General features: G+C 33.8%; 7 protein-coding genes and 1 long non-coding RNA gene across 26 annotated transcripts in view; 4 read left to right on the top strand and 4 right to left on the bottom strand.

The window, feature by feature from the left end:
* The window catches only part of LOC114876401 (ATP-dependent helicase brm), a 37,212-nt gene extending 34,296 nt beyond the window's left edge, over nt 1–2,916 (bottom strand). For all 13 annotated transcript variants that reach the window (XR_006829695.1, XR_006829699.1, XR_006829700.1 and 10 more), the window contains exons 1-2: nt 2,775–2,916; nt 1,848–2,161 (exon numbers count right to left, since the gene is read on the bottom strand). Coding sequence is in view for 3 of the 13 variants with exons in the window: in XM_029187848.2 (XP_029043681.2) it covers nt 1,848–2,123 (276 nt within the window). In the remaining 10 variants the exon portion in view is untranslated. The remainder of the gene's footprint in view (nt 1–1,847; nt 2,162–2,774) is intronic.
* On the top strand, nt 372–1,739 carry LOC114876404 (inositol monophosphatase 2-like). The gene is made up of 6 exons (XM_029187853.2): nt 372–519; nt 591–724; nt 792–1,054; nt 1,138–1,243; nt 1,316–1,467; nt 1,536–1,739. Exons 1-6 carry the CDS (start codon nt 451–453, stop codon nt 1,655–1,657), a joined length of 846 nt encoding a protein of 281 aa, XP_029043686.1. The 5' UTR covers nt 372–450; the 3' UTR covers nt 1,658–1,739.
* Nucleotides 2,917–3,235: 319 nt separating the features above from the next.
* LOC114876406 (NADH dehydrogenase [ubiquinone] 1 beta subcomplex subunit 8, mitochondrial) lies at nt 3,236–4,434 on the top strand. The gene is made up of 4 exons (XM_029187855.2): nt 3,236–3,507; nt 3,616–3,839; nt 3,929–4,081; nt 4,154–4,434. The coding sequence occupies exons 1-4, from the start codon at nt 3,297–3,299 to the stop codon at nt 4,208–4,210; spliced, it is 645 nt and encodes a 214-aa protein (XP_029043688.1). The 5' UTR covers nt 3,236–3,296; the 3' UTR covers nt 4,211–4,434.
* Nucleotides 4,435–5,475: 1,041 nt separating this feature from the next.
* On the top strand, nt 5,476–6,656 carry LOC114876393 (malignant T-cell-amplified sequence 1 homolog). The gene is made up of 6 exons (XM_029187830.2): nt 5,476–5,667; nt 5,749–5,901; nt 5,983–6,083; nt 6,154–6,287; nt 6,374–6,441; nt 6,522–6,656. Exons 1-6 carry the CDS (start codon nt 5,657–5,659, stop codon nt 6,601–6,603), a joined length of 549 nt encoding a protein of 182 aa, XP_029043663.1. The 5' UTR covers nt 5,476–5,656; the 3' UTR covers nt 6,604–6,656.
* A 70-nt stretch (nt 6,657–6,726) lies between these two features.
* Nucleotides 6,727–10,199, bottom strand: LOC114876392 (putative uncharacterized protein DDB_G0291608). The gene is made up of 11 exons (XM_029187829.2): nt 9,894–10,199; nt 9,737–9,808; nt 9,602–9,648; nt 9,454–9,534; nt 9,144–9,350; nt 8,993–9,077; nt 8,797–8,919; nt 8,559–8,731; nt 8,391–8,492; nt 8,147–8,335; nt 6,727–8,087 (listed from the first exon to the last, which is right to left on the bottom strand). Exons 2-11 carry the CDS (start codon nt 9,798–9,800, stop codon nt 6,885–6,887), a joined length of 2,274 nt encoding a protein of 757 aa, XP_029043662.2. The 5' UTR covers nt 9,801–9,808; nt 9,894–10,199; the 3' UTR covers nt 6,727–6,884.
* A 275-nt stretch (nt 10,200–10,474) lies between these two features.
* On the top strand, nt 10,475–12,669 carry LOC114876385. The gene is made up of 2 exons (XM_029187795.2): nt 10,475–11,477; nt 12,193–12,669. The coding sequence occupies exons 1-2, from the start codon at nt 11,072–11,074 to the stop codon at nt 12,528–12,530; spliced, it is 744 nt and encodes a 247-aa protein (XP_029043628.2). The 5' UTR covers nt 10,475–11,071; the 3' UTR covers nt 12,531–12,669.
* Nucleotides 12,547–19,010, bottom strand: LOC114876384. Of its 7 annotated transcripts, XM_046285543.1 has the most exons (19): nt 18,724–19,010; nt 18,426–18,600; nt 17,854–17,971; nt 17,638–17,777; nt 17,446–17,544; nt 17,247–17,360; nt 16,693–17,064; nt 16,317–16,619; nt 16,002–16,247; nt 15,792–15,924; nt 15,587–15,727; nt 15,284–15,505; nt 15,091–15,190; nt 14,205–14,318; nt 13,871–14,128; nt 13,618–13,792; nt 13,360–13,545; nt 13,169–13,288; nt 12,547–13,099 (listed from the first exon to the last, which is right to left on the bottom strand). In XM_046285543.1, exons 2-19 carry the CDS (start codon nt 18,573–18,575, stop codon nt 12,944–12,946), a joined length of 3,147 nt encoding a protein of 1,048 aa, XP_046141499.1. In that variant the 5' UTR covers nt 18,576–18,600; nt 18,724–19,010; the 3' UTR covers nt 12,547–12,943. The 7 variants fall into 7 exon arrangements, with proteins under 7 accessions (XP_046141499.1, XP_046141495.1, XP_046141493.1 ...); XM_046285539.1 differs by having other exon boundaries at nt 15,091–15,505; nt 18,426–18,645; nt 18,724–19,009; XM_046285537.1 differs by having other exon boundaries at nt 15,091–15,505; nt 18,724–19,009.
* Nucleotides 19,011–19,227: 217 nt separating this feature from the next.
* On the bottom strand, nt 19,228–21,973 carry LOC123988277. Its single transcript, XR_006829833.1, has 2 exons — nt 20,802–21,973; nt 19,228–20,096 (listed from the first exon to the last, which is right to left on the bottom strand). It is a non-coding gene; the product is annotated as an uncharacterized LOC123988277 (long non-coding RNA).
* Between the last annotated feature and the right edge of the window lie 3,215 nt (nt 21,974–25,188).

Genomic DNA, 25,188 nt, shown 5'->3' with positions numbered 1-25,188 from the left:
AGCAACGAAGGATTCATTGACGTCCTTTCCAAGCGGTGACGCACCTTATGCGCCCCGCATTATCTATCCAGTGAAATCGATTGACGCACCATGTGCGTTTTACGGAATTTATATCAGCCAGTAATCGAAAATCTAATAAGATAATGTTACAGTCAAAAGAAAATAAATACAAATATTTGAAGTTAAAATAAAAAAAAAAGAATACATCTCTTAAGATCTCAGTATCTTAAATAGATTATATGTACTTCTTTGTATGAAGAATCGCGTCAAGACGATGCATGTTTGTTAACAAACACATTTTCGCCCCACCTATTCCTCTCTGCCCCGCTCTTTCTTTCTTCCATTCTACTCGGTTATATAGACCAGCTTGTGCATCGTTAGAGTGTCAGTGTTGGTTCGTTCACGCTCGTGAAAAGAGAATATCAAACGGTTAATTATAATTAGTGAAATATGAGCGAGTCGTACGACATCGATGAGTACTACAAGGTCGCCGAAGGACTTGTTTTAAAAGCAGGAAATGTACGAACATTACCCTTTAAGTAGGAAGACTGATTAACACTTTTTGTGATTAAGCAGTCGTTTCTTTTCAGGTGATAGAGAATGCCATTAATTTAAATAAAAGTGTTAAAAGCAAGGGGATTGACTGGGACCTTGTCACGGAATATGACAAAAAAATAGAAGATGATTTACAGAAACAATTATTAAAAATGTATCCACATCACAGGTACACAGATTAAACACTAACAAATTTAAGAAGATACATATTAAATAATATATAAATGAACTTCTAGATTTATTGGCGAAGAAACGACTGCTGAAGAGAATTGTTTGCCAAAATTAAGTGATGAACCAACATGGATCATAGATCCTATAGATGGCACGACAAATTTCGTTCACCGATTTCCGCACACGTGTATTTCCTTAGCATTATTGATAAATAAGAAAATAGAAATCGGAATGGTGTACAATCCACTGATGCGACAATTTTTTTCCGCAAAGAGGCAGAAGGGAGCTTTTTTAAATGGACATCCTATAAAAACATCAAATATAACAGGTAAATGAAATTTAAAGAATTTTTGTTTAAAATGTTTCTATAATAAACAAGTTTCTATTCTAAAAATGCTACCATCCTTTCAGAAATCTCTCAAACATTAGTTGCAATGGAACCATGGATTGCCAAGGATCCGAATTATCTAGTCAGCATATACAGCAGAATGCATGCTTTAATCCAAGGAACTCACGGGTAATCTTTTGTTTTTACTTTTAAACTATTTTTATTTTAGAAAGGCTATTGAAAACAGTTTTGCATTTTTAGAATAAGATCATTAGGTACTGCTGCTCTTACATTATGTTATGTTGCAATGGGTGCAATAGAAGCATATCATGTTGAAAGTATAGATGCCTGGGATGTTGCTGCAGGCAAACTAATAATAGAAGAAGCAGGAGGAATAGTAATAGACACAGCTGGTACATAATTCAATATCTCAACAATTATGTTCAATAATTATCAGAATCTTAAGACAATATAATTTTAGGTGGAGAGTTGAATTTGCTAACACCAAGAGTCATAGCAGCGTGCAACCAACAGATTGCTGATCAACTAGTCAACTTATTTAAAAGTGCTGATTTGAAAGCTATTGATAAAAATTTAAGATGAACCTGATAATTTCATTAAGAACCATGTAAATAGTACATTCTACATATGTATAAATTATAAATAAAATAAGTTCAAATTTTAATGAGTTTGTTTCCCTCGTTCAGCAACTGCTAACTAATATTATATGTGAATTTATGGCAAACTATAATATTGAAACTATAAATTATAATATTGAAAGTTTGTTTCTTACCTGTGGACCCATGTTAGGTTGCATTTGTTGTGGATGCGATGAATAATTCTGCTGTTGGGGTGGAGGTTGTTGAGGTGGTTGAGACATTGGTGGACCTCCAGGTTGCATCGATGGACCAGTTTGATATGGTTGTGTCGGACTATGAGGATGATGCTGTGGTGGTCCCATTGGGCTACCTTGTGGATTAGATGGTGATGGTGCTTGTTGAGGGGGACCCATAGGACTTGGTGCTTGCGGCGGAGGCATAGGAGAAGATTGTGGCGAAGGGCTTGCCATATTGGTTCACTTTAATTCCGATGCATAAAGGTTACCTCCTGAAATACAAGAAAAAGGATTAAAACAATAATATATATTCTATATAAGTGGCAATACATATAAATACTCAAAGCTTTCATTATTAAAATGAGTAAATTAAAAAGTAAACATCTTTTAGCTTAACATAAGCTAAAATAATGTATGTATGTACAAGATATACGTAATATATATAGATTAATACTATCATAAAAAACTTGTTGATAGGATATGGAATATCCTATTATTTTAAATCAACAAGTTGTAAATTTTTGATATGATATTCACTCAATTAATCAATTATTATCTACAAATAATTCAACTGGTTTAGCTATTTATGTAACAATATTCTAAATTGATATAAATATATTTAAAATAGGTACACAGTAAAAATTCTCGTGTTATACAATATACACAATCCCACTTACGCATAACTAAAAGTTCACCAAATATTCATACAACAATATCAACGAAATGGATTTTTCATACAAATATTAAATTTATACTGTTTAAATTAAAATACTTTTATCCAGCAAAAAAATCTGACAACTCATTTTGGTTTCCAGCAAGGAACTAAGATTCTATGACATCATGAAATTTTTATCAGACTCATAGACAACCTCTGTTTATACATACCGTATAAAAATTTACTTTACTCCATGAGCAAATTTAGCCATATATTCGTGAATGTTGAACGAAATAGGTTGACCAAAATCTACACCACCTTCGACAACACCGACGAACACACGCTAACCGGCCATTTTCCTTCTATCCCTACCCGTAATACGTTAGTATGTCGAAAATCATGGCCGTCTGTTTGAAGCTATATCCTACGCCTATGATCATTTCCTTGATGTCTACAATGCATTTCTATTCGTCGATATTAAATTCAATTTCTTAGTGCTGATAAAAAAAATATCCATATGCTATTATCTATTATTTCTTAAAATATTAAACCTTTCTTCTGCCTTTATTTAAAATTAAAATCAACTTTGTATTATAAAGAACTTTAAAACCCTAGATTTCAAGTTGCTGTAAATGTTTTCTGTAATAATAGCTTATTTGATTCATAATTATATCATTAAATAAAAATATTTAAGTTTTTTTTGCAATGACAATCTTTTGTTAATATCGATTTTCCCATAAACTTAGGAACATATGTATATTTTTAAAGTTTCTTGGACTTCGTGGGCCATCCTCAATTCCCGGTGTGTATTTACAAACATGGCGGTTGTAAGAAAAATCGGGAAATTATCAAATAAGTTACTTAAAAACAATATACCTCGTATATGCATCGCCAGAGGTGCATCCAACGAAGAAGGGGAATTTGACGATGAAGAATTTCGAAAATTTTGGGAAATGAAGAAACGTAAGTGAAAATATTATTTCTGTACGTAACTATTGCCTTTTCACAGGTTATTCGTTACATAATTATAATTAAATGAATTTGTTGAATATTTTCTTGTTATTTTTGCAGCTGCTGCAGTAAAAGAGTATATGCCAGGGTTTTATCCAAGAAACGAAGAAGAAAGACGTAAAGCTGCCGAAAAATATGGAATGCATCCAGATGAATACAAACCATATCCTAATGATCACAGATATACTGGAGATTATCCAGACTTACCATGGATAGGTGTTGCAGCTAAAGATCCTTATTACCCTTGGGATTATCCTGCCATGAAAAGAAATTTTGAAGATCCTGTTAGTGTTCAATTAAATTTGAATTTTAAATATTTCAATATTTCTAATCTTAATACTACTTATTATCTTAATATTAAATAATACTACAGATACATCAAAACTTGGACATGATGGGAGAAGATCGTTATGACTATGGTGTTAGGAAACTAGTTGGTGATAATCAAGGACTTTTTTATTGTATTGTTACATTGGCTATATGCTTTATTCTTCATGAAATAACTCCAGAAACAAGTCAACCAAGAGTAAGTACTGTTTTCATCTGTAATTTTTATTCTCCTATAATTCATTGATGAATACATCAATTTATATTTTAGATGGAAAAGCAAATTGCATTCACAGGAGTTCATTATACCTTTGAACCACGTGAATAAACATGTAGCAACATGTACAATTATAAGTAGTCCTAATAAATAAACCAGCTTATGCTGATCAGTTTATAATTTGTATTATATTCATATTAAATATGAGATTCTTCAGTTAAGATGAATCAATTCAGTTCCATTTAAAAAGTTACTTTAAGTATGAAAAGGAATACTCTAAGTGTTTTAGTTAACTTAAATTGTTGTTATAATAAAGCTATTATTTGAAGAAAATATTTAAATTATAATTCATTTATTACTGACGTAAAACTTTTGAGAACACGCTATATACAATTAAATCAATTCTCTAAGTTATTGATAATTTTATTAGTTACTTTAGTATCACCAATGACTACAGGTACAAAAAGATTGGATAGGTTTTTGTTGTTGAGGGGTCCCAGACACCCCCAGCTAAAGATAGTTCTGCATATATACAGCAGGTTGGTATGACAGTCGTGTCAGTTTTACCCACTATCTCTTTGGTGTTCGAAGACAGGCTATAGGCTACAGCAGGCCTATCCGACTCTTATATGCATACCGCAATTCACCAGAGTCCATAACTGCGAAAAGACCAGTTTTCGTTCTTCGCGCATCTCTAGTACGCATCTTCGCCCTGATTGGCGATACTCCCAAACGAAGTGCAAAGCGATTAGCAGAGAGCTCGCTGCGTTCCCCCACCATCTTCCAACCTGCGCGTCGCAGTGATGGACTCTGGTGAACTGCGGTATTACATACATACAAATCATAGTGTCCGTTCGTCTAGTGAAAATGCACTAAGCCATTATGCTTTGTTCGCATGAGAAATACCTTTGTATTTCAGGAGAAAATAAATTTTTTCAAAAAGTGAGGCGGTTCATTCCTCAACGAGGAAAATATATAACCGAGTGCCGATTTAATCGAATCGCGCCGAGCCTCGGACGGCGAAGGTGGCTCCCTCCGCCCTATAGGATGGTGCACGAAACTACGAACGCATATCGTGATTCCATACCGAAGCGTATGGGAGTGGGAGTATTGCCAATCAGGGCGAAGATGCGCACGAAAGAACGAAAACTGGTCTTTTCGCAATTATGGACTCTCGTGGGGTTATTTTTGCATAAATGAAAGATTACATTTTTAATACCACGTGAATTAGTATAAAACTACTCATAAATTGTAAGGGACTGATATTTTTAATAGCTTGACAGCAATAAATACATATTTCACTAACTCTATCATACAAATTGTTACGACGTTCTAGAGGGCGCAGTTATCTAACTCCTCGTACTTCGTGCAGTAACTATAGATAGTAGTGACTATAGACTATCTATAGTCACTGATTATACCTTGAAACATTTACCGGTTGTGTTGCATTTTGTATAAAACAACATTCATATCAAGGATTATTTAATTGAATGTGGAATTTAGATCCCGATAATTTTTGGACATTAGTTTGTGTAACATTATTTAAAAGACAGAAAAATGTTTAAAAAGTACGCAAGTTATTGGATCTGTTAAAAGAATATAACCTTTATTTAAAAATATCAATGTTACTACTGTTTATATTTTAATAGATTTGACGAGAAGGACAGTGTCTCTGGTATACAACAACTAAAATCATCAGTTCAAAAAGGAATTCGTTCAAAACTTTTAGAACTTTATCCTTATTTGGAAAATTATGTGGATACTATAATTCCAAAAAAAGATGCTTTTCGAATTGTAAAATGGTAAATTTGTATTTAAAATTAACTTATTTAAAATTTTTTAATAAATAAGTGAATTTTATTATATTTATTTTTGCATATTAGTCATGATCATATAGAAATTATAGTAAACGCGGCAGGAGAGCTTTTATTTTTTCGTCAACGTGAGGGACCTTGGATGCCAACATTAAAATTGTTACATAAATGTAAGCAACATTTTTTTTACACAAAGTTTTAGTCAATAATTATACTTATAACATACTAATAAAATTTTAGATCCTTTTTTTTTACCAAAGGAACAAGTTGACAAAGGTGCTATCCGGTTTGTTCTTAGTGGAGCAAATATTATGTGTCCAGGTTTAACATCAAAAGGTGCAAAGATGACACCTGTAGAAAAGGGAACAGTTGTTGTATCCTTTGTTGAAATAATATCAATATTTAATTACTAGTCTTAAAATATATAATACTATTAAATTCTTAATTTAAAAGAATATAGGCAGTTATGGCAGAAGGCAAGCAGCATGCGTTAGCTGTGGGTGTCACTACATTATCAACTGAAGATATGTAAGTAAATAAAAAGTATAATATTTAATGTGTAAAATATTTAAAAGATATTTTGTGCATTATAATAATGTAATTTCCAGAGCTAAAGTGAATAAAGGAGTAGGCATAGAGAATTGTCATTACTTAAATGATGGACTTTGGCAAATGAAATCTGTAAAATAAAAGACTGATGTATGTTGTATAAGATTTAATATATAAAGGTCTTGTTGTACGAACGCATTTTTCAATGTTTTTTAAAAATTAAATACGTTAAGAAATTGTAATTAAAGTATTACTGCTCAACAATGAGGAAAAAATCAATAATTCGTTTTTATTATACAAACCGAATCATTATGACAATTTTATTGTAACTGTTTAAATGCATTAATATTATTTAAATGTAATTTCATGATTTTACATAAAATTAAAGAAATCGTATAAACTGATATAATTATAAAAAATAATTAACCAGATCCTGGTTTAATATCTATCTGGCCTTCTTGATTTTCTGAAGGAATAGAACGTTCACTTTCGCAGTGTCCTGATGCTGGAGAATAAGATGAATTACTATTATCAGAAGTTGGTGCAGAAGTAGTACCTGAACCAGGTACACTGTTGTTAGAAGTATTATTTTCACCAACAGCATGGGGAGATTGGGGGTGATAATGAGGACTGTGCGGACTATGAGGACCATGAGCATGTGGACGTCCCATAGCGTGTGGTGAATATTGAGAATATGGTTGATGATAATATGGATGTGCATATTGAGGATATGGTTGATGATATGGTTGCTGTTGGGAGTAAGCATAAGACGGATGCGGTGGTCTTGGAGCTAACGGAACATTTTGAGCTTGCTGAGTCGGTCCTGGTTGATACTGTTGACTGTATCCTTGAGTTGGTGGAATCATTTGAGGAGTATGTGGATTAGAAACTGGTCCTTGAGGTGGAAGTACTTGGGTTGCTTGGCTTCCTTGTGATCCTGGATGAGGTGACAGTGAATGATTAGTTAAAATTCCTTGTTGGTGTGGATTATGTTGTATAGAGGGAGCTGGTGAAGAAACAGGAGGTATTGTTGATGTATTTGCAGTTGTGTTTCCACTTGCAGAGACATTTGTATTTGCAGTTGGAGTAGCACTAGCTGTTGTTGCAATGGGTTGCTGTGGTTGTAAAGATGGTGGCTGTGCTTGAGTTGATTGCTGTTGGTGTTGTTGATGCGGCTGAGGTGTTGATTGTTGATTTGATAATGGTTGTGGTGGTTGGTGTTGATTTGATAGTGGTTGTTGTTGTGACTGGTGCTGATTTGATAGTGGTTGTGGTTGATGTTGAGTTGATATTGGCTGTTGTTGAGGTTGGGAAGGAGATGGTTGCTGCTGCTGCTGTGACTGTTGTTGTTGCTGTTGCAATGGCTGAGATGGTAGTGGCGGCGGTGGCGGAGTTTGTTGTTGCTGTGGTTGTTGCTGCTGCTGCTGCTGCTGCTGTTGTTGCTGTACTGGACTAACAGCCCCACAATACATTCCGGAATTAGATGTATGTTGATTAGAATTTCCTTGATTTGGTGGAGGTTCAGCCTTATTATCATTATACGGCGGAGAAGAAGTTTCCTTTTTTATTTCTTGCGATTTTTCTGGTCCATTTGGTTTCTTATCCATTGAATCATTGTCAGGAATCTGCAAACGAACGATATTATTGATATTAATATAATTAATGTTGAATAAATAATACTTACGTCAGATGGTGTTTCTTCGTTAACTGGAGCAGGAGTTGGGGTAGGAGTAGAGTTTGGAGTTGATTCACTTGATGCAGGTCCGTCTGAACGATTTTCTTCTGCACCTTTTAATCTATCTCGTCTAAGCGCCTCGTATTGTCGTTCCACCATTTTATTAAATGTTTCTTCATCTACCGCAGGTTTACAATGCTAAAATAAATCTTTTTTACTATTTGAATGCACATATTAAAAAATAATAATTTACCTTCTTTAATTCCTCCTGAAATATCTCACTCGTTTCAATGAATTTACGTTTCTTTGCCTCAAATTTTTCTTCTATTTGTTGTAATTCTGCCTCAAGCTTTTTCTGTAAATATCAAAGTTTCATTAATCAGATAAATTCAGGATTAATCTATTTGTGTCCTTGTATTACCTGATGCATCGTTAAAGACTGAACTTGACGGCGTAGTACTTGCATTCGTTGAGTAGTAACAACGGAGCGAACATCAGGAACCACAGTATCGCTGAAAATTTCATTAATAAGACGGTGATTTCGTGTATATCTAGAATATGCAACATGTTTTACAGAATATCCATCATCTTGATCTGTAAAATAAAAAAAAAATAATGTAAATTATTTGCACATTTTTTATTTGTATTTATTTACATACCATCATCATCTTCAGCAGGTAAGATATCTATTCTTCTATCTTGAGCTGCTTGGCCCTTAGTACTACCTGAGGAACGTTCGTGACTTTCTCGGTCATCGTTATTTTGTTGTGCCGCGCATAAGGCTGTTTTAAACATAAAGTATCAATAACTGTTATGTAGAATGCCACACACGTGAATATAGTCAGTAATATTTACCAGACTTTCCTCTATTTTTTGCTGCAATGTAAGCTAAATATGCAGGTGAATTGTGATAAGTTTTTAAACTCTTTTCATATTCAACCTGTTTGATATATAAAAAATATTAATATTTCTTTTATTTCATAACAGAAATAATATTTTCTTATACCTTCTCTGCTTCATACTCTTCAATAAATTCCGTTTTATCTTCTTCTGGTAAATCTCTCCACATTTGACCGATAATCTTCCCTATTTCCCATAGTTTTAATTCTGGATTTTGAGCTTTTACCTGATCCCATACTTTTCTACTATATCTCATATAAGGCATAAGTGGTTTCTCTGGTGGTTTAGGTGGTTTAGGCATACGTGAATCAGCCTGTTTATTAGAGTAAGTTTATTAGAGATCAGCTAGTTTATGAAGATACTATTAGAATTTCAATAATACTGTATTAAATGATTAATGCACAAAAAATACATACACTTGTATTCTTTCCAACTTTCTGAGGTGTAAACCCTGGATGACTATGAGGTGTTTGAATAAATGGACTCTGTGCATCTTTCTAGAAATTGTTGAAAAAATTAATTTTACATTTTAGCACTATATTTTATTTATAAAAATTTACTTACACTGTTCGTTGAACTACTACTACTTCCACCAGATGCTCTAAGTCGTTCTAAAAAATAAATATTACTTTTTAGATACTTATTAATGAAAAAGCTTGTTAAATACAATTTGAAGAATGAAGTATTAATAATGCTTACGATTAGATGCAACAATATTGGATGCAGCCATTGCTACTTGCTTATAGTTTGGAGGTAAAGCCATTTTGTATGCTAGGATGAGAAAATTGTATTCTCTTTATTATGTGAAAAATAAGATCAATTGTATAAATAAAGAATTGATTATTCGGTTACTTACAATTAAAACAAACTGTAAAGGACTTAGAACTTCATGTAATTCTATAAATCGCGTTACTCTGTACCATGTATACACTCGGGATCAAATGTATGATGGGCTCGTTTTAAAACCTTCAACTTAGCATTGGTGTCAAAAGGACTATATGATATATATTAATTATTTTACAATCGAGTTTCAATACGAGCCCATCATGCATTTTACTCGTTATTAATTGAATTAGCTTGTTTTTATGAATAATCAGTTACTTGTGAAAATTTGGTTCTTTGTAGGGTACAAATACGTCTCTTGTGAATAAGGCATAATATCTGTAAGCTATTCAGCGGTGGGGATGCATTCTCTTCCGCCACCATTTTCCCTAGGGAAGTTTGATTTTATGCCGAGTGTGTAAATTTTCCATAAGTCGATATTGAAGGAAACTGCATTTACTGCTGGTAATTATATGAAATTCTAGAATTTTATAAAACTGTTTTACCACAAGCGAGGTATAGAACACAAACCTGCCAATTTTTTTTTGCCAACCGTTTTGTTACGCACTCTACAGTTCACGACGGTGATCTTAGGAACTACTTACTTACGTACTTATTTTAATTCGATTGTTTATTTGAAGAATAATTTCAAAAATGTTTTTCAAATATCGAACAGTATACTTTTTTCTTAAACTAAATTTTTACGTAAGATGTATTTGATGATTCTAGAAAAACTACTTTCATTCGTGTTTGTTATGCAACTGGTTAACCAATAAGAGTATACTATCAGTAACCGTAAAGAAACGTCTCAATTCCATTTTGATCAGTTCACGATTACATTTAAAATAAAATCAATGGTCGAAAATATTTTTAAAAGATTGAGTCAGATTCTGACACAAACGATATAAATTTTCATGTGTGGGTCGATTGTTGGAAATAAAAGTTGGTGGGGATTTGAAGAAACGAAGTATGTAAATCGAGCGAGAAAAGCCGAACGTTGCCGATTCGTCGCTCGAGCGTATTCGGCATCTGACCCGAACTACATTCGTTGCTCTACTTGGAAAGTGTCAACATCGTGTTCGTCCTATAGTGTTCTATGTTTTTCTTTCTATCGCGTGATTAAACTCATACAATTTAAGTGATAATTATTAACACACTTTTATACTATCTAGTCTGATAACGAAAATCGTTTATTGAAACAATAGAATAAATATGGCCGTAGCGAGCAATGCTATGTATAATGCAAAAACCGTTGTCCCGTCGTTCTTGTCGTCGAATATGTATTACGGTTATGTACCACTTTATAGAAAAGAAAATCAGCTTAACGTTACTTTTGAAAATACGGATATTACAAAATCACCGGTACTCGATCGCTGTTCCTACGACACAGCTATGGAAACCGATGACGACGGATACGATTATTCCATGGCATCTCGCTACGTGAATAATGATTCCGTGATTCCAGAAGCATCTGCTCAAAATCGGCTAAAAGTTAATGAGAAGCAACAACAACGTCAACAACAGACAAACCACGGCGTGGATATGCTTCGACGCAGGAACCGGAAACGATGCAACAGTGATCTCAACCCTACCAGCGAATTGAAAAAGTTTCGGGCAGGTAGGAGAGGATTTATAATTTCTTATTTTAAAAATTTTGTTATCTAAGCTGTAAATAAAACTGTTGAAATTTCCTATTTATGGAAACGTTACACAAAACTGCGACCTCATCAATTCATATTTGTATGTGCTTCAAATAGAACTTGTTAGAGGTCGTTGTTTTCTTCCCTCTTTACGTTTAAGCGGGAGAATTTTTGTGCACGGAAAAGTGTTTATTGTAACAAGGCCAATGTATTTATGTCGAATAGTATAAAGTTTAGTAGAAATATTTCTTATATACATATACCGTTTCAAAATAAAAAAAAATAAATAAATATAATCATAATATACAAAAACGAATCGAAATTTAGAAAATAGTAAAAACATTTGTTTAAAATCGCTCCAGTATTGTACTCGTTATTAATTGATATTAAAATATGAGTATTCAATTTTCCCTGGTATGGGGAAAAAGGTTGTATATTTACATGTGACCACAGAGATTTTCATCCAGTCCTGGCATTAAATTTATTTTGAAGCTTAATGCATCCTGTCGTCTTCTGTACCATGGATAATGGTATGCAACGGAAAGCATGGATGCTAATATTTTTTCATAAACTAATGACACTTAGTAAGTTTGGTCTTTTTTTAATGGTAAGGACACAATTTGCTGACAAAATGGATGACATAGGAGATATTCAGTTAAATTAGTTGATAAGGCAATCGGTTTTCTTTCAGAGGCGGTGGTAACAACAACCATATACACTGTGGTACACGAAGTATAAAGGACTATGGATCAACCATGATGTTTGATGACTCAAGGGCATTACGTGTAAATACAATCAACAATAATAATCTGGAGCAATCCATGATTGTAAACAATCGCTGCTGGGCGGCAGGTAGTCATAATCTGTTGAATAATTCAGATTATAAACATTTATTGTCCAACAATGGACATAAATCGGTTGAAAACAATGTTGAATATGAAAAAATTTTATTTGAAACACATGGATGTTCTGTATATCAATTTCATCGGTTGCAACTGACTGACAATGACTGTACTGAGACAGAATTTTAAGTAAGATAATTGACAATCATTTTTAATGTTTATATTTTTTGTATTTGTATTGCAAAGCATACATTCATTATGCACATATACATAAGTATGGCATTGCACTGTATTATATAGTTAATAAATAAATAACTTACTTTTCTAAGTTACAACTTTTATTATAATCTAAATAATAATGCATATTACAAGTAAAAAAAAAAGTTTTCGGTCAAAACTGTTATGTTTGAAATTAAATTATTATATTTTGGAAAAAAAAACCTAAAAAATACTGAACAATAAGAGAGTTAAATTTTTGAGAGTTTTGAATATTCCGCTTCAACGAAATAACGTATACATAGCAACCATAGCTTTTACAATACATTTGTTCGTTAAATTGTTGTATGTATACAATTTGAAATAATTTTTAGGAAAACTCAATATCAAAATATTAGTGCATTATTCTCGTTTCTCTCGTCTTCAGCTTTTGCAGCTAAACTTTCTAAATCTCCATCACCGTTAAATCTTACTTGTACAGATGCAATTTGACCAGCTGCTTCTCCATAGCCTTGTTGATTTTCTTCCTCGTTATCAAGAAGCTATACAAAAATATTTGGATCGTATTTGCTTTCTTTCGTTATTAAAATAAAAAAATATATTTCAACTACCTGTTGATTACCAGAAGATTGAGGTCTCGATTGATCTGCTTCTGCTAGATCTTCATTGTAACCTGGTTTAACAGTAGATGTTGAAGGTAATGCACTTGCAGAATCAACTGTAGATGTCCCCTATGAAAAGCATATCAAATTTACATTAATCCTCTATATATTTAACATTATTTTACTAATGGCATACTTACTGGCATATCCAAATGGTCTATCAATGGTATATGTGCGGTAGGAGATGAAGCTCCTGCTTGAGATGATGCAACTAATTCTCCTACAGACGATTGATTTTCTGTACCCAAGCCTAAAACTACATCTATTTCAGAATCCTCATCACTGGATTGACAACTTTCACTTCCAGTTTGATCAGTTATTTCATTCTGCAAACAATTTCATGAAAAGTATTATTTATTACATACTTAATGATATATATGTATGTATATTATACAAACCAATGGATTGCTTAGCGATTGTGTATCTTGTAAAGCACGTAGTGATCTTAATAGACGAGGTCGCAATCTATGATCTTCACTTATTGCCTTAATTTCTCGTAATATAATAACTAGATAGTCTGGTCGTTTTTTATTTACAGAAATGAGTGAATTTAAAACGTCTCTCATTTCAGGGCTATAACAACAATTTTCCTTAATTAAATATTTTTCAAAATTAATCGATTAAAAGATAATGTGTAGGAACAAAATAAACCTTAAATTTTGAAATAGGTGATCATCATTTATTACAGATGGTAGTCGAAACGATGAATGAGCTTCTTCCCAAAGATTATCAGCTTGTTGCTGAGATACCTCATTCGTTAAAATATTGCTACGCATAACGGTATTTTCCCTTTCTTGTTGTTGTAAATTTGATTGTAACTGTAAGTTTGACGAATACTGCGTTTCTACTCCACTTAACGAGGGTATAGGTAAATTATCAGTTCCTTGATCCCGATTACGCTTATCCTTCCTTTGATTCAAATGTATAATGTGTTAGAACGTAAATTTTATTCTTACAAATTTACTAAATAATTGATATTACGTACATCAGGGAGGTATTAACACTGGATACAGTATTTCCAGATGCATTTGCAATAGGTCCTGAAGTAATATCAGTCATTGTTTTCACATTTCCCGAGAGTAAGTTTTGTCTGGAGTAACTGAAAACGTAAAAAAATTTATCAATTTTCAAAGCAGTACGATTTTTAAGCTATTCATACCATGCTGAACGTGGTGAAGTGAATGATAATGTTATAGGGTTTTATTTCGTAAAAAAAAATATATATATATATATAGAAAAAACAAATCGCACAAAAAACTAAAGCTGCGGTTATTGCTGATTCGATAAACATGTTAGTCAAAATCAAACTATTTCAAATATACATGTTTTTCTTAAATATATTTTTTGCTACATACCCTTAGTTTACGTACCAAAATACTATCCTCATTTAGATTCATATTCATTAACCATTGGTCTATAGAACTAACAGAGATTTGATGTGCGATATGGCTTAAACGAGGGTAGCAATAAGTAACAAGTACAAGACAGAGAGTGCACAGATAGACCGTGAAGTTTATTACTTAATGAAATGATACATTAGGTTTACACAAAAATGCAAGATGGATGTGCACGATCTATTGATTATAAAATACCTAAATTCATAGAAAACCTTTTTTTTTTAAATATCAACTAATTAGTACGAAAACATTGATTGTTTCAAGTAATCCAATATCTGCAAAATCAACTTCATAAATCATAAAACAAATCATACTTTATACTTTAATCGAATACATTTTTTTGTACTAAACGATTATACGATTAAGAAACTCATTTTTGATATGCGATACCGTTGTATCAATGCAATTAACAATTTACATTGTACTAGAACGAGTAGTCGTGTCAATGAACGTATTATATGTATATTCTATTACCTTCTGAAATTATCCCAGTAGTTGTTTGCTCTATTTCCAGGAGGTACTTGATTGTTCAATTGTTGTTGTTGATGTTGAGAATTGACAGAAGTAACTGCACCTGGAGAAGAATTCGGTAGTGACACTAAGTTTGGTAGGGATGAACTTGGTGGTAATGCAGAATCTAATGTTTCGCTTAGATGATGGATGTTACGGCCTAAGTTGGAATATTCATCGTTGTTTTCATTATTATTTCGCTGTTGTAGCTGTGGTTGTCTCAGATGTAATTGTAATTGAGTAATAGCCGAGCGCATAGCTTGCAATTCACGTTGTTGTGACCATAACAATTGACAACATTGTTGTATTGTTGTACCCATCATTTGAAGTTGTTGAGTTTGAGAACCCAATAATAATTGACGATAATATTCGGTTGAACCTTGAAGAGAACATGTATAATTTATTATGTATAATTACACTTTAAAAGTATCAATCTTCCTTAACGCGTATTTAACTTTACCATGTTGTAGCTGATTTAACGGAGGCGGTGGATATGTCCACCAATTTCCAGTAAATCCATTTTCAATTGCTGTTGTATGAGGACCAATATCCATTAAATTATCTGAAGATACACCGTCCACACTTTGATCATTAGACCCACCTGATTATTAAAACATCATTTAAAAATCGATAACGTAACAAATAACAAAAGTTACTTGATTTACCTATCACTGTAGGAGGAGGCCAAACGTTAGCAGGAGTACTGCTATGACTAATCTGTGAACTGGAGCTTCTATGGCTATTCAAATCAGTTGGTCCTCCCATATCGCGATTAATACTAGACGCTTGAGATGACTCCTATTTTTTTCAATAACATATAAACAATAACGTATATTAGTTCTTTCACATTAATACAAAAATATTTTATTAAATACCTTTCGCATAAGATCTTCGATTTGACGTCTTTTTCCTTGCATAGGTTGTTGAATTTCCGAATTACTGTTGTTACTTTGCTTTTTTTCAGAACAGGTTGATGTTGTAAGCGAGGGAGGAGGTGTCGAAGTAGGAACTATAGAAGTAGAATTTGAATGAACCGCTGATAATGGTTGCTTCAGCCGTTGTAATTCTGCCCTAGTTGATTGTAACAAAGCTGATTGTTCTTGAAGTTCTCGTGTCACAGCCTGTAAAATATATTTGGTATATGTGTAATGTATATAACAAATAATTATAAATTACATTTAAGTTACTACCTGAATTTCTTCAACCGTTGGTCGGTCTCTGGTATTTCTAGTTTTCTCATGATTTATTTCGTCGGTATCACTTTGACGTTCGAACGAAATATTTGTTCCATTATCTTCTTCGTTCGCATCTACTTCAGCTGCAGCTGAATCACCATTTACATCTACTTCAGGTTCAGGATCAGAATTAGAATCAAGACATTCACGAACTCTTGTTGCTTCTTCCATTAGTGATTTCAAGTGAGCAAGTTGCGCTTTCATAGCTTCTAATTCAGCAGCTTTGTCTCTTCCAAAATTTCTTGAACCTTCAGAACTCTATAATAATAAAATGATAATGCTATACGTCGCTTGTGTCAAGATAATGCAAATAATGAAATAATATACTAACACAACTGCCTCTGTCAGATACTTCTACAGCTTGTAATTCAGCTACAAGATGATCCATATTTTTCTTCTTTGTTTGAAGCTGAGCTAGCTTTCCTCTCAGTTCAGCTGTTTCAGATTCAAGTTGTTCAACATTCACGGGTAATGGCACAGCTAAACCAACCGAATTTTGATTTTCTTGTTGTAAAAGAGCTTGTTGAGCTTGACGAGCTTCGTTTAGTCTTTCTCTGACGCGTAACTGCATTCCAACTAAACTAGCTTGATGCTCCTGTAGCTGTGCAAGTTTCCTCTGTGATTCTTCCATTTTCTTTCTTAGTTGAATTTCTCTACCCGCATCACCATTCTCTTCTGTATCTTCTCTGCTACTTTCACCATTCTGAAAGAATAATTTTACGATTTATTATTATCAAAGAAAAACGAAGATTTGAGTGTGGTATGAATTCGTCTACAAAGAGTTTGACTTGTAACTTTCAGATTATAAAAAACATGCATGAAAAGTTATTAGTATGCAATAGTTTGAAACCAGTTAATGTACAAAAATTCTATAAGTTCAATAACCTCATAAAATATCCCAGTACTTTGATATTGTTCCAAGAGTTTGGTTAATTTTCTTTCACTGTCATGAAGATCCTCCACCATTCTACTTAACTTCTCATTTTGAGCTTGCGCACGCTACATTGTAATTACATAGTTAAAGAATTCAATTGTATAAAAGACAAAAATATTTGATATAGTAACTAATATTCTATCCACTTACTGGATCACTGGATTGATTAAGCGAATCCATCATTGTTGATGTAACTCTGATATAATCTCTAATTTGATTTAAACGAGATTCAACTTGGCTTCTATCAGGCTGTAAGAAAGGAGAAAAAAATTATATTAAGAAACCATTTAATAAAATACCAGATGGGGCAGTGTAAAGATAAAATTTAATATGATGTATCACCATTTTATCAACATTAGAAGGTTTTGTTCCTTGAATTCGTGCGGAAGATTCGGTTTGGGAATCAGTAGGGGGGACCATTTTTTGCCAATGTGAATATTCGTCCGAACGGTAATTATATGGCTGAGTACAACTATATGTTGCTATTATAATAATAGTTTAAAGTCATTAATTAAAACATTGAAAAAAATCCAGAATGATGTATAATTAAATACATACCCAAATCAGATATATCTTGATAAGATGTAGATGGTATTGAAACAACTGATCTTGTATTGCTATTCTTTGTTATCCTTAGATGTTTTCTTTCGCCAACTGGTTTCCAATCCAGTTGATACTATCCCATGTAATTTATGAAATAGAAATGATTAGTAGATAAATAGGAAAATAACATTACTTTTTAGAAATAATGAACGAAACACTGCAACTCTACTGCTTCAAGGTAGAATTGTATCTGGATATGTATTCTTAGAGAGAACTTCCCCACTATTCAGCTACCTATTAATAGATTATCTTTTGAACTACTATATACAGAATGCTGTATAAAGTTTTCCTTTAGAAAGTTCAAATTACATTAAATTTAGTAATGTACTTAACTATGCTAAATACCTAAGATTGCAGAATAATAAAATATTTCTTGTACTTTTAAATAATGACATATAGATGAAATTAAAAAAAAATTATTTTTGTTTCTACTTGTAAGAAATAAAACCTTTAATTCTCTGAAAAATATTTTAATATTATTATAAAAAAAAAATAAAAATATCATTCAAATTTTGTAACTATTTTACCAAATTGTTAGAATGTTGTGCATGTCCATGATAGGAAGAACAGTTTGCAAATTGATTAGCTGCTGACCGTTCTCTGTTTCTATCATTTCTTCTATTACTTTTTGGTAGCGTGCCTGTGTTGCGTGGACCATCATTAACACCCGGCGACATGTTCTTTATATAAAATATTCTTACACTGTTGAAAAAATAGTCTCTGATCGTTGGCTTTTTCACAGTTAACCTTGTTAGACAACGTTTATCACGATACGATTTTAATTAAGTTAATCTTATTTTATACAAATAGAATAATACTAGTTACCTGCAAATATTATAGAGTCAGTTGTACAAAATGCTGCATTTTAAGTAAACGTACGACTGAATCAGTGACCGTCTCGGCGAACTTTATGAGCAAGGGGCAAATGTAAAAGTATGAATCGGTATTCACGAGACTCTTACGTCAAAATACTTGGCAGGCTAATATAAAGAATTAGATACTATAAATAAGTTAGGCCATTGACGTATTTATTACGACGATTACAAGAATATATCGATTGTAATCCCGAAATCACTGTTTGGTTACTTGGTGACTTGCGGCCATTTTTAAATGCTAATTTGACATGTTATTAAACAAAATTTGAATTGAGCATATAATATATGGAAAACCTTTGTTTTTAATGTCATTTATAGGAAATAATTTTCTATAATAGTCTTTTGTATCATAGGATATAAAGAAACTTCAAACCTATCATTACTTAATTTCTTGCGTTTTAATATGGGCAAATAAGTTATACATTTATATTTAAATAAAAGTAGAAACGCATTATTATTTGTCCATATAAAATTTTATTCATAAACTAACATTTTTTATCAATACAACACATTTGTGATGGATTATTTTTTATTCTTTTGATATAAACATGGTAATTTTTGGAATTAATATCAATCTTTAGCATCGGTATCACGTTGGCAGGTTCAGTATTTCAATTTAAAAAATACTTGTGCCGACTCATCAGTAATACCGATGCACTAATAAGGCTCGATACATATTGGTTACAAAAATATTTTTGCTTTTTTTTTATAGATAGCGCTTGCGTTGGTAGATGGCGACATCTGGCAACAGAAGGAAACATTAATCTGAGCGCACCGCACCATGACACTTGCAGAGGGACGCCGTTTCGCGCCCATAGCCCGAGGGGTTAATAATAAATAACCGATTTCGTCACATGTACTTTACTTCTACGTGCTTTACGTCTAGTCTTTAGAATTCTAGGCAGCGCCTATGACAGACGACGTAGATCTCAATAGTGTCGCACACGCGGCTTGCGTTTCTTCAAAGTATAGCTTACGAGCTACCGATTCGTGCAGATCCTTGAAGCGTTTTAAAAAAAGAAAGAAAGAGTGAAGGATTGAAAGGAAACTCGAGAATCGTTGAGCCGTTACCGGTAAATCAATTTAATCGTCCACAGATGCCCATATGTTCTCATCGAGCTGAGTGCCAAACTGTTCATTTTTCTCTCAACCACTACCCGGGTGCGGAACGGGTGTGTGCCAGTGGTTACGTTTCGTGTGTAAGTGCATGCCGTGGAGTTTTCTTGGAGTTTTACTTGGATTTATCTTCGGACGCTGTGAAATGCTGACAAGCTGGCACCATGCTTATGGCAGTATAGTTGATACGGTCACACGGTTTAGTACCTGTAAGTACCAATATTCTTGGACAAATTTTCTTCACTTCCGAAATATGTATACTAAATATTAGAGGTTATATTGTATATACGATCACATTTGATATTTACGCAGGATAAAAGATGGATACTAAAATGCACGCTATGGAATGCTCAACGTTTACCTTTTTTGTTAATCATTTCTTTGCGCGTTAGTAGAACATGAATTATAGTCCCTTGTTAATTAGTTAATTACAGTTTCAGCTACTAGTTTAATTCATGTTTTTCTGTCAATTACATATCATCTCATAGCTCGGATATCCTTTTACGTTATCAATTAGAAGAACCGTGAGTGACATATAAACTCCTCTCATACGTTACTTTGTTCGCTTAAAAACTCTATGAAAAATCATTCATAAAATCATTAATTTTATAGAATTTAATGAATCACAGAAATATTAGACTTTGTTCAGTCTACCGTAAGAACGAGTTCCTGAAGTTAACTTTTAAACCGTATAAACTCGATATCGAACGTTTTACATTCCATCTAATTAAGGCTACATAGTAATTCGGTGTCAATGAAATCGGTCGAAGGCGTATACCTATTAAACGCGAATCAAAAAATTTCATCCCACTGCTCTCTGGAGGCCTCTATTCACGTTCCCTGTCCCTAATTACGTTCAACGATTACACAAGGACAAAGTTGGATTCACGCAAGAGCGGGAGAATTATTTACCTTACGCGTCACGTTAAACATGATCGGCGATGATAGCGCGGCCCACCTACGCTCTTTGTCGCCTCTATATTTATGGAGCTTTCACGGGAATAGGCTGTACGTTCCGCTTAACTACTTGTTGCATAATGCATCGATCACGGTAACCTAACTCGAACGTCTTGGCGTAAACGTTTTTCTATTTTCGCGGGATTAAAATCAATTTTCCGAGTTATACGGGATAAATCGTCGAGACACCCGGTATACGCGTTCCGACAGTACGAAAAGTCGATATCGTTTCATTTCTTTCATTCAACAAAACATGGACACTTGGCCTTGTGATAATTTCACCACAAAATGATCGATAATACGGTTGGCGTGTTAATGCTAAATACTGGGCTCGATTCGGTCTGTCATCCATCCCACCTATTGTCCTTACGAATCACGAAAGTAAAATTAATTTTCACGCGACATGCGAAAGGTTCGTTTTCGTGCTTGCCAAAGATTGATTGTAATCCTCTGATTGTGAGATCTAGGTTTTTTTTTCTATAAATTAACGAGGAGTAGGGGAAAAGTCGGCATGTAGAAAATTAAATAGATAAAGAATGAAACATAATTAACTCTTTCGCTGCCACGGTGGTCCAATGGGACGGGCGCTTGTCTTTTCATTTGGGCCATGGTGATCACCACTAACTATAAGAAAAATGTGCTATTGGCAAGATTGTACCGTTATTTTAATATATTTTGCAGTTCTTGCCATTATAAAATTTTTAATATGAAATTTGTAGACCACTGGTGCAAGTTCAAAAATTCGCGTGGCAGCGAAAGGGTTTCGATCAAATTTATAAATTAAAATAAGAAAGACTGATTTGGTAGTTCTGGTGTTAATTCATTTTCTAAACTATTCCATTGAAAATTATTCTTCCAATATTTAAAACTCTTTAATCTAAAAATTATACACTTATTTTTAGAAAAGATTCGAATTTATTCTTAGCTTCTATGCATTCAGTTAAAACAAGTTTTACAAACAGACAAGGAGGAGATAATGCAAGGCTTGTTTAATAAGTTGTAGTTGAGAAAACTATGTAGAGCCTAGTCTGCATGCCTTTTCTCACGAACACTGAAATAACTGTATAAAGACTATTTGTAAACGTTCGTTTCGAAACGTTTACGTTTATACAAACGTTCGAGTGCTTTTTTGTTTTCCATTCAGGATAGAAACCATACGTTTTCAAAGGAAACAAATAGTGGCAAAGCAGGATGAAATGTTTCCATACACTAAGGCTTTAGATGTTACAACAAGAAGAGGTTTCGAAACAAACGTTTCTTTGCTACTCAATTTGCATAAGAACACTAGCAGCGTTTTAAAGCAACTTGTATCTATCTTTTTATTCGTTCGTACTTGTTTCGCGATTGCATTAAAAAAATCATTTATTTTTGCGATCGATTTGAATATTTCATTTGTCAAAGCGAAATAGTCAAACGAATTTCTTTCGTTCACGTGAGTCGCATGTGTCGCTGAACGTCGGCCAGCTTTTCATTTCGTTTGTTCCACTTTTCCCAGGAGGGTTACTGGGTTAAACCGGCCGGCTTTGCCCGGGCTTTTCATACCTACGCGCGAATATCAAACATTTAATCTGATACTTTCAGAAAAGCTTTTATCGTAGTATAATATTTTCAAATTAACTGCTGCCCTGTGAGATAAAAAACTGTATTTATTATACAAAGGGATGGATTCACGAGAAGGATTATTTTATCCAAGTTTCATGCTGGCCTATATTTATCAAAGAAATCCTTGTAAAATTCTATCATTTCTGTTTTATATGAATACATATTTAGGTTTTCGTTTGGCCAATTGCATTCCTGAATTCGTGTCAATCTTGTAAAAATCAGCTTGGCAAAAATTCCAGCCTCGATCGTTAAGTTGTTTTGCCACCGGATAATGTGCCATGAATCCTGCCAAATGATAGTTATCATGGACTATTTGGAACGGTCGAATAGCGTTTTAATAAAAAAGATACATTGTCGAATTATTTCTGGAATTTGGCACCGTCTTTAATCGTCAAAAATCAGTTTTTTATTTTTATTACGGTCACAGATGCTTTTGGGATATTTGAAAAATAAGTTTTCTTATAAAGAAATTCTTAGAGGGACGTTTCTTTGAAAATTACGCTTATGTCATACCAACAGGTAGTTTGATATCCGCGAAAGTATGTTCACCGTTTCGATCACGTGCAGCCAACAGATGTTTCCGAAGGCGACCTGTTTCATAGCAATTTGTAGGTACATGATCGCGTTGACAACTGTAAGATCTTCGGACAGTGCCAATTACAAAACGTGATTTGGAAGTTTGCCTGCACGCGTGATTAAAATGTAATTCATCGTTACCGTGCGTTCTCAGACCCGCGATGCTCGTTATCCGTCATTCATTTACGGCAGGCCTGTCCAAGTAGGAGAATTTACTCCTGGAACACATGTTTTGGGTCCCCTTCCAACGTTGCTCCTTCAAGTAAGATGGGACCGAGGAGACAATACCACCGCTAAGAAAGACATCTTACTTGAAGGAGCAGCGTTGGAAGGGGACCCAAAACATGTGTTCCAGGAGTGGATTCCCCTACTTGGACAGGCTTGATTTACGGAAATCATGATCATCTGTTTATAATTCACATTTGTTAATTCGTTATATTTGAAAACGATGGAAAAGAAAGCTGTGAAGTTCAGACTGGAGAATTAATAATTCATTTGACAGAGTATAAACCTATCATCGCGGATCATTCTATCGAAAGAAACGAATCCTATGTTCTTGAAAAATGAGTGTCTGATTTATTAATTTCGATATAATTAGATATTACACGATAGCTCGATTAGATTCCTCGATTCTGATTAAAAGATAAGATATTAAAAAACAGTAAAGATTTTACTTCGGCACGCGATATCAGTGATTCGTACGTTGGTTTCCTATGTGCACTAAGAAAATTCGAGAAATTTCATTCTTAAATGGTTTTCGAGTAAAAATATTCACTCACGCAATTTCCACATTGTTCTACTCGGAACACGAGGTTATTAAGCAGAAAATTCGTAAGTAAAAAAAGGGGGTAGAAAATCGCGTGATCCGTGTAATTGGTGTATGGGCGCAACCGTGTCTCGAATCAGGAATAAAAGCAGATAAGTTGGTAGAATCGTGTAACGAGCAGGAGCGGCCCTTTATCCATCACTCCCTTGTGGGCGCGTATGTGAAAAAGTGTGGGTGACTATACGTGTTTATGGTGTACGGTAAATATAACCGGGTTTCGTGTTTGCGATCGGCAACCAGGTTGATCCGATACACGTAACGCCGCACCCTTCTCAAAATAATCTTTTATATCTTTCCCATAATCTTATCAGGGAGTGGATTAAAACGAAATCAGAAAGAATAAATTAGATTTCGTGATGTTCAAATGAAGTCATTGTACAGGGGCGTTCGAATCAGCTTTCTCTAGAGAAAGGAGTAAATTCCCCATTGTTAGAAAGTAAACGTTGATTTTTCTCCGCGCAAAGGTTGATACGCGAATGGCAGTCTGGCGCAAACCTAGAAAGCCCTTTTCGTTGCGTTATCATTTTCCCTAGAGGAGCCAATGGGGATGGACGGGAACCTGGGACATTTATTTTTTATTTATTTATTCGTTACTAAACGGGATTAACCCTTTGATTTAGTAGAAATTTAACAAAATTTAAGATACAATATGGTACTAGCGGCATTCAGAAATATGGTACAAGAACAATAAATTAGGCAGAACAAGTAGTACACCGCTATTTTCCCCTAGAAAGACCGATTTAACCGCGGGTGTAGTTATTAGAGAAGATATCGAAAAGGAAAAGAAAACTCTTTAATATTTGTCATATGTGGGAGAGTTTATCGTGTCTGAGAAAGAGGAGGATAAAAGTATACAGTTATTTCAGCAGAAAATCGATGTATATGAAAGCACTCTGGAGGATTGACATTTCCACTGCTGGCTCTCGAGAGTGTAACGTCCTTTGCTAGTCCTAGCAACCCATATCCGCTAAAGGGCGGTCCTTGGTAATATCGACTTTTAAATAGAAATTAATATTTTCGCGCGGCTCCGTGACTCCGGTGCTATGGTCTAATCTTTCGAAATCGATAAAATTCAATTATTCGACGACCCCCTTCCCTTTGGTCAAATCATCCCCACGAGGCCCGTTGATCGATTTATTTTCATTATAAATGCTTTCCAACATTCCATTCTTTGTTATTATCTTTCCTCTTCGCTAAGTGCGCTGGGCTTGCAATACGACGTCTGTTTTCAAGGAGAGAGCTACGTAAACCGTGCATTTTTATATTTACTATCTTTACTCTGATAGTATCGTTTGGCTGATCTAAATCGTTCAACTTATTTCGTTGTTCTATTATTTT

This window comes from Osmia bicornis, chromosome 1 (genome assembly GCF_907164935.1).
Source record: "Osmia bicornis bicornis chromosome 1, iOsmBic2.1, whole genome shotgun sequence".
In the NCBI taxonomy this organism is placed as follows: domain Eukaryota; kingdom Metazoa; phylum Arthropoda; class Insecta; order Hymenoptera; family Megachilidae; genus Osmia; species Osmia bicornis.
Note: the sequence above shows the minus strand (reverse complement) of the source record. Positions and strands in the feature narration are given on the sequence as shown.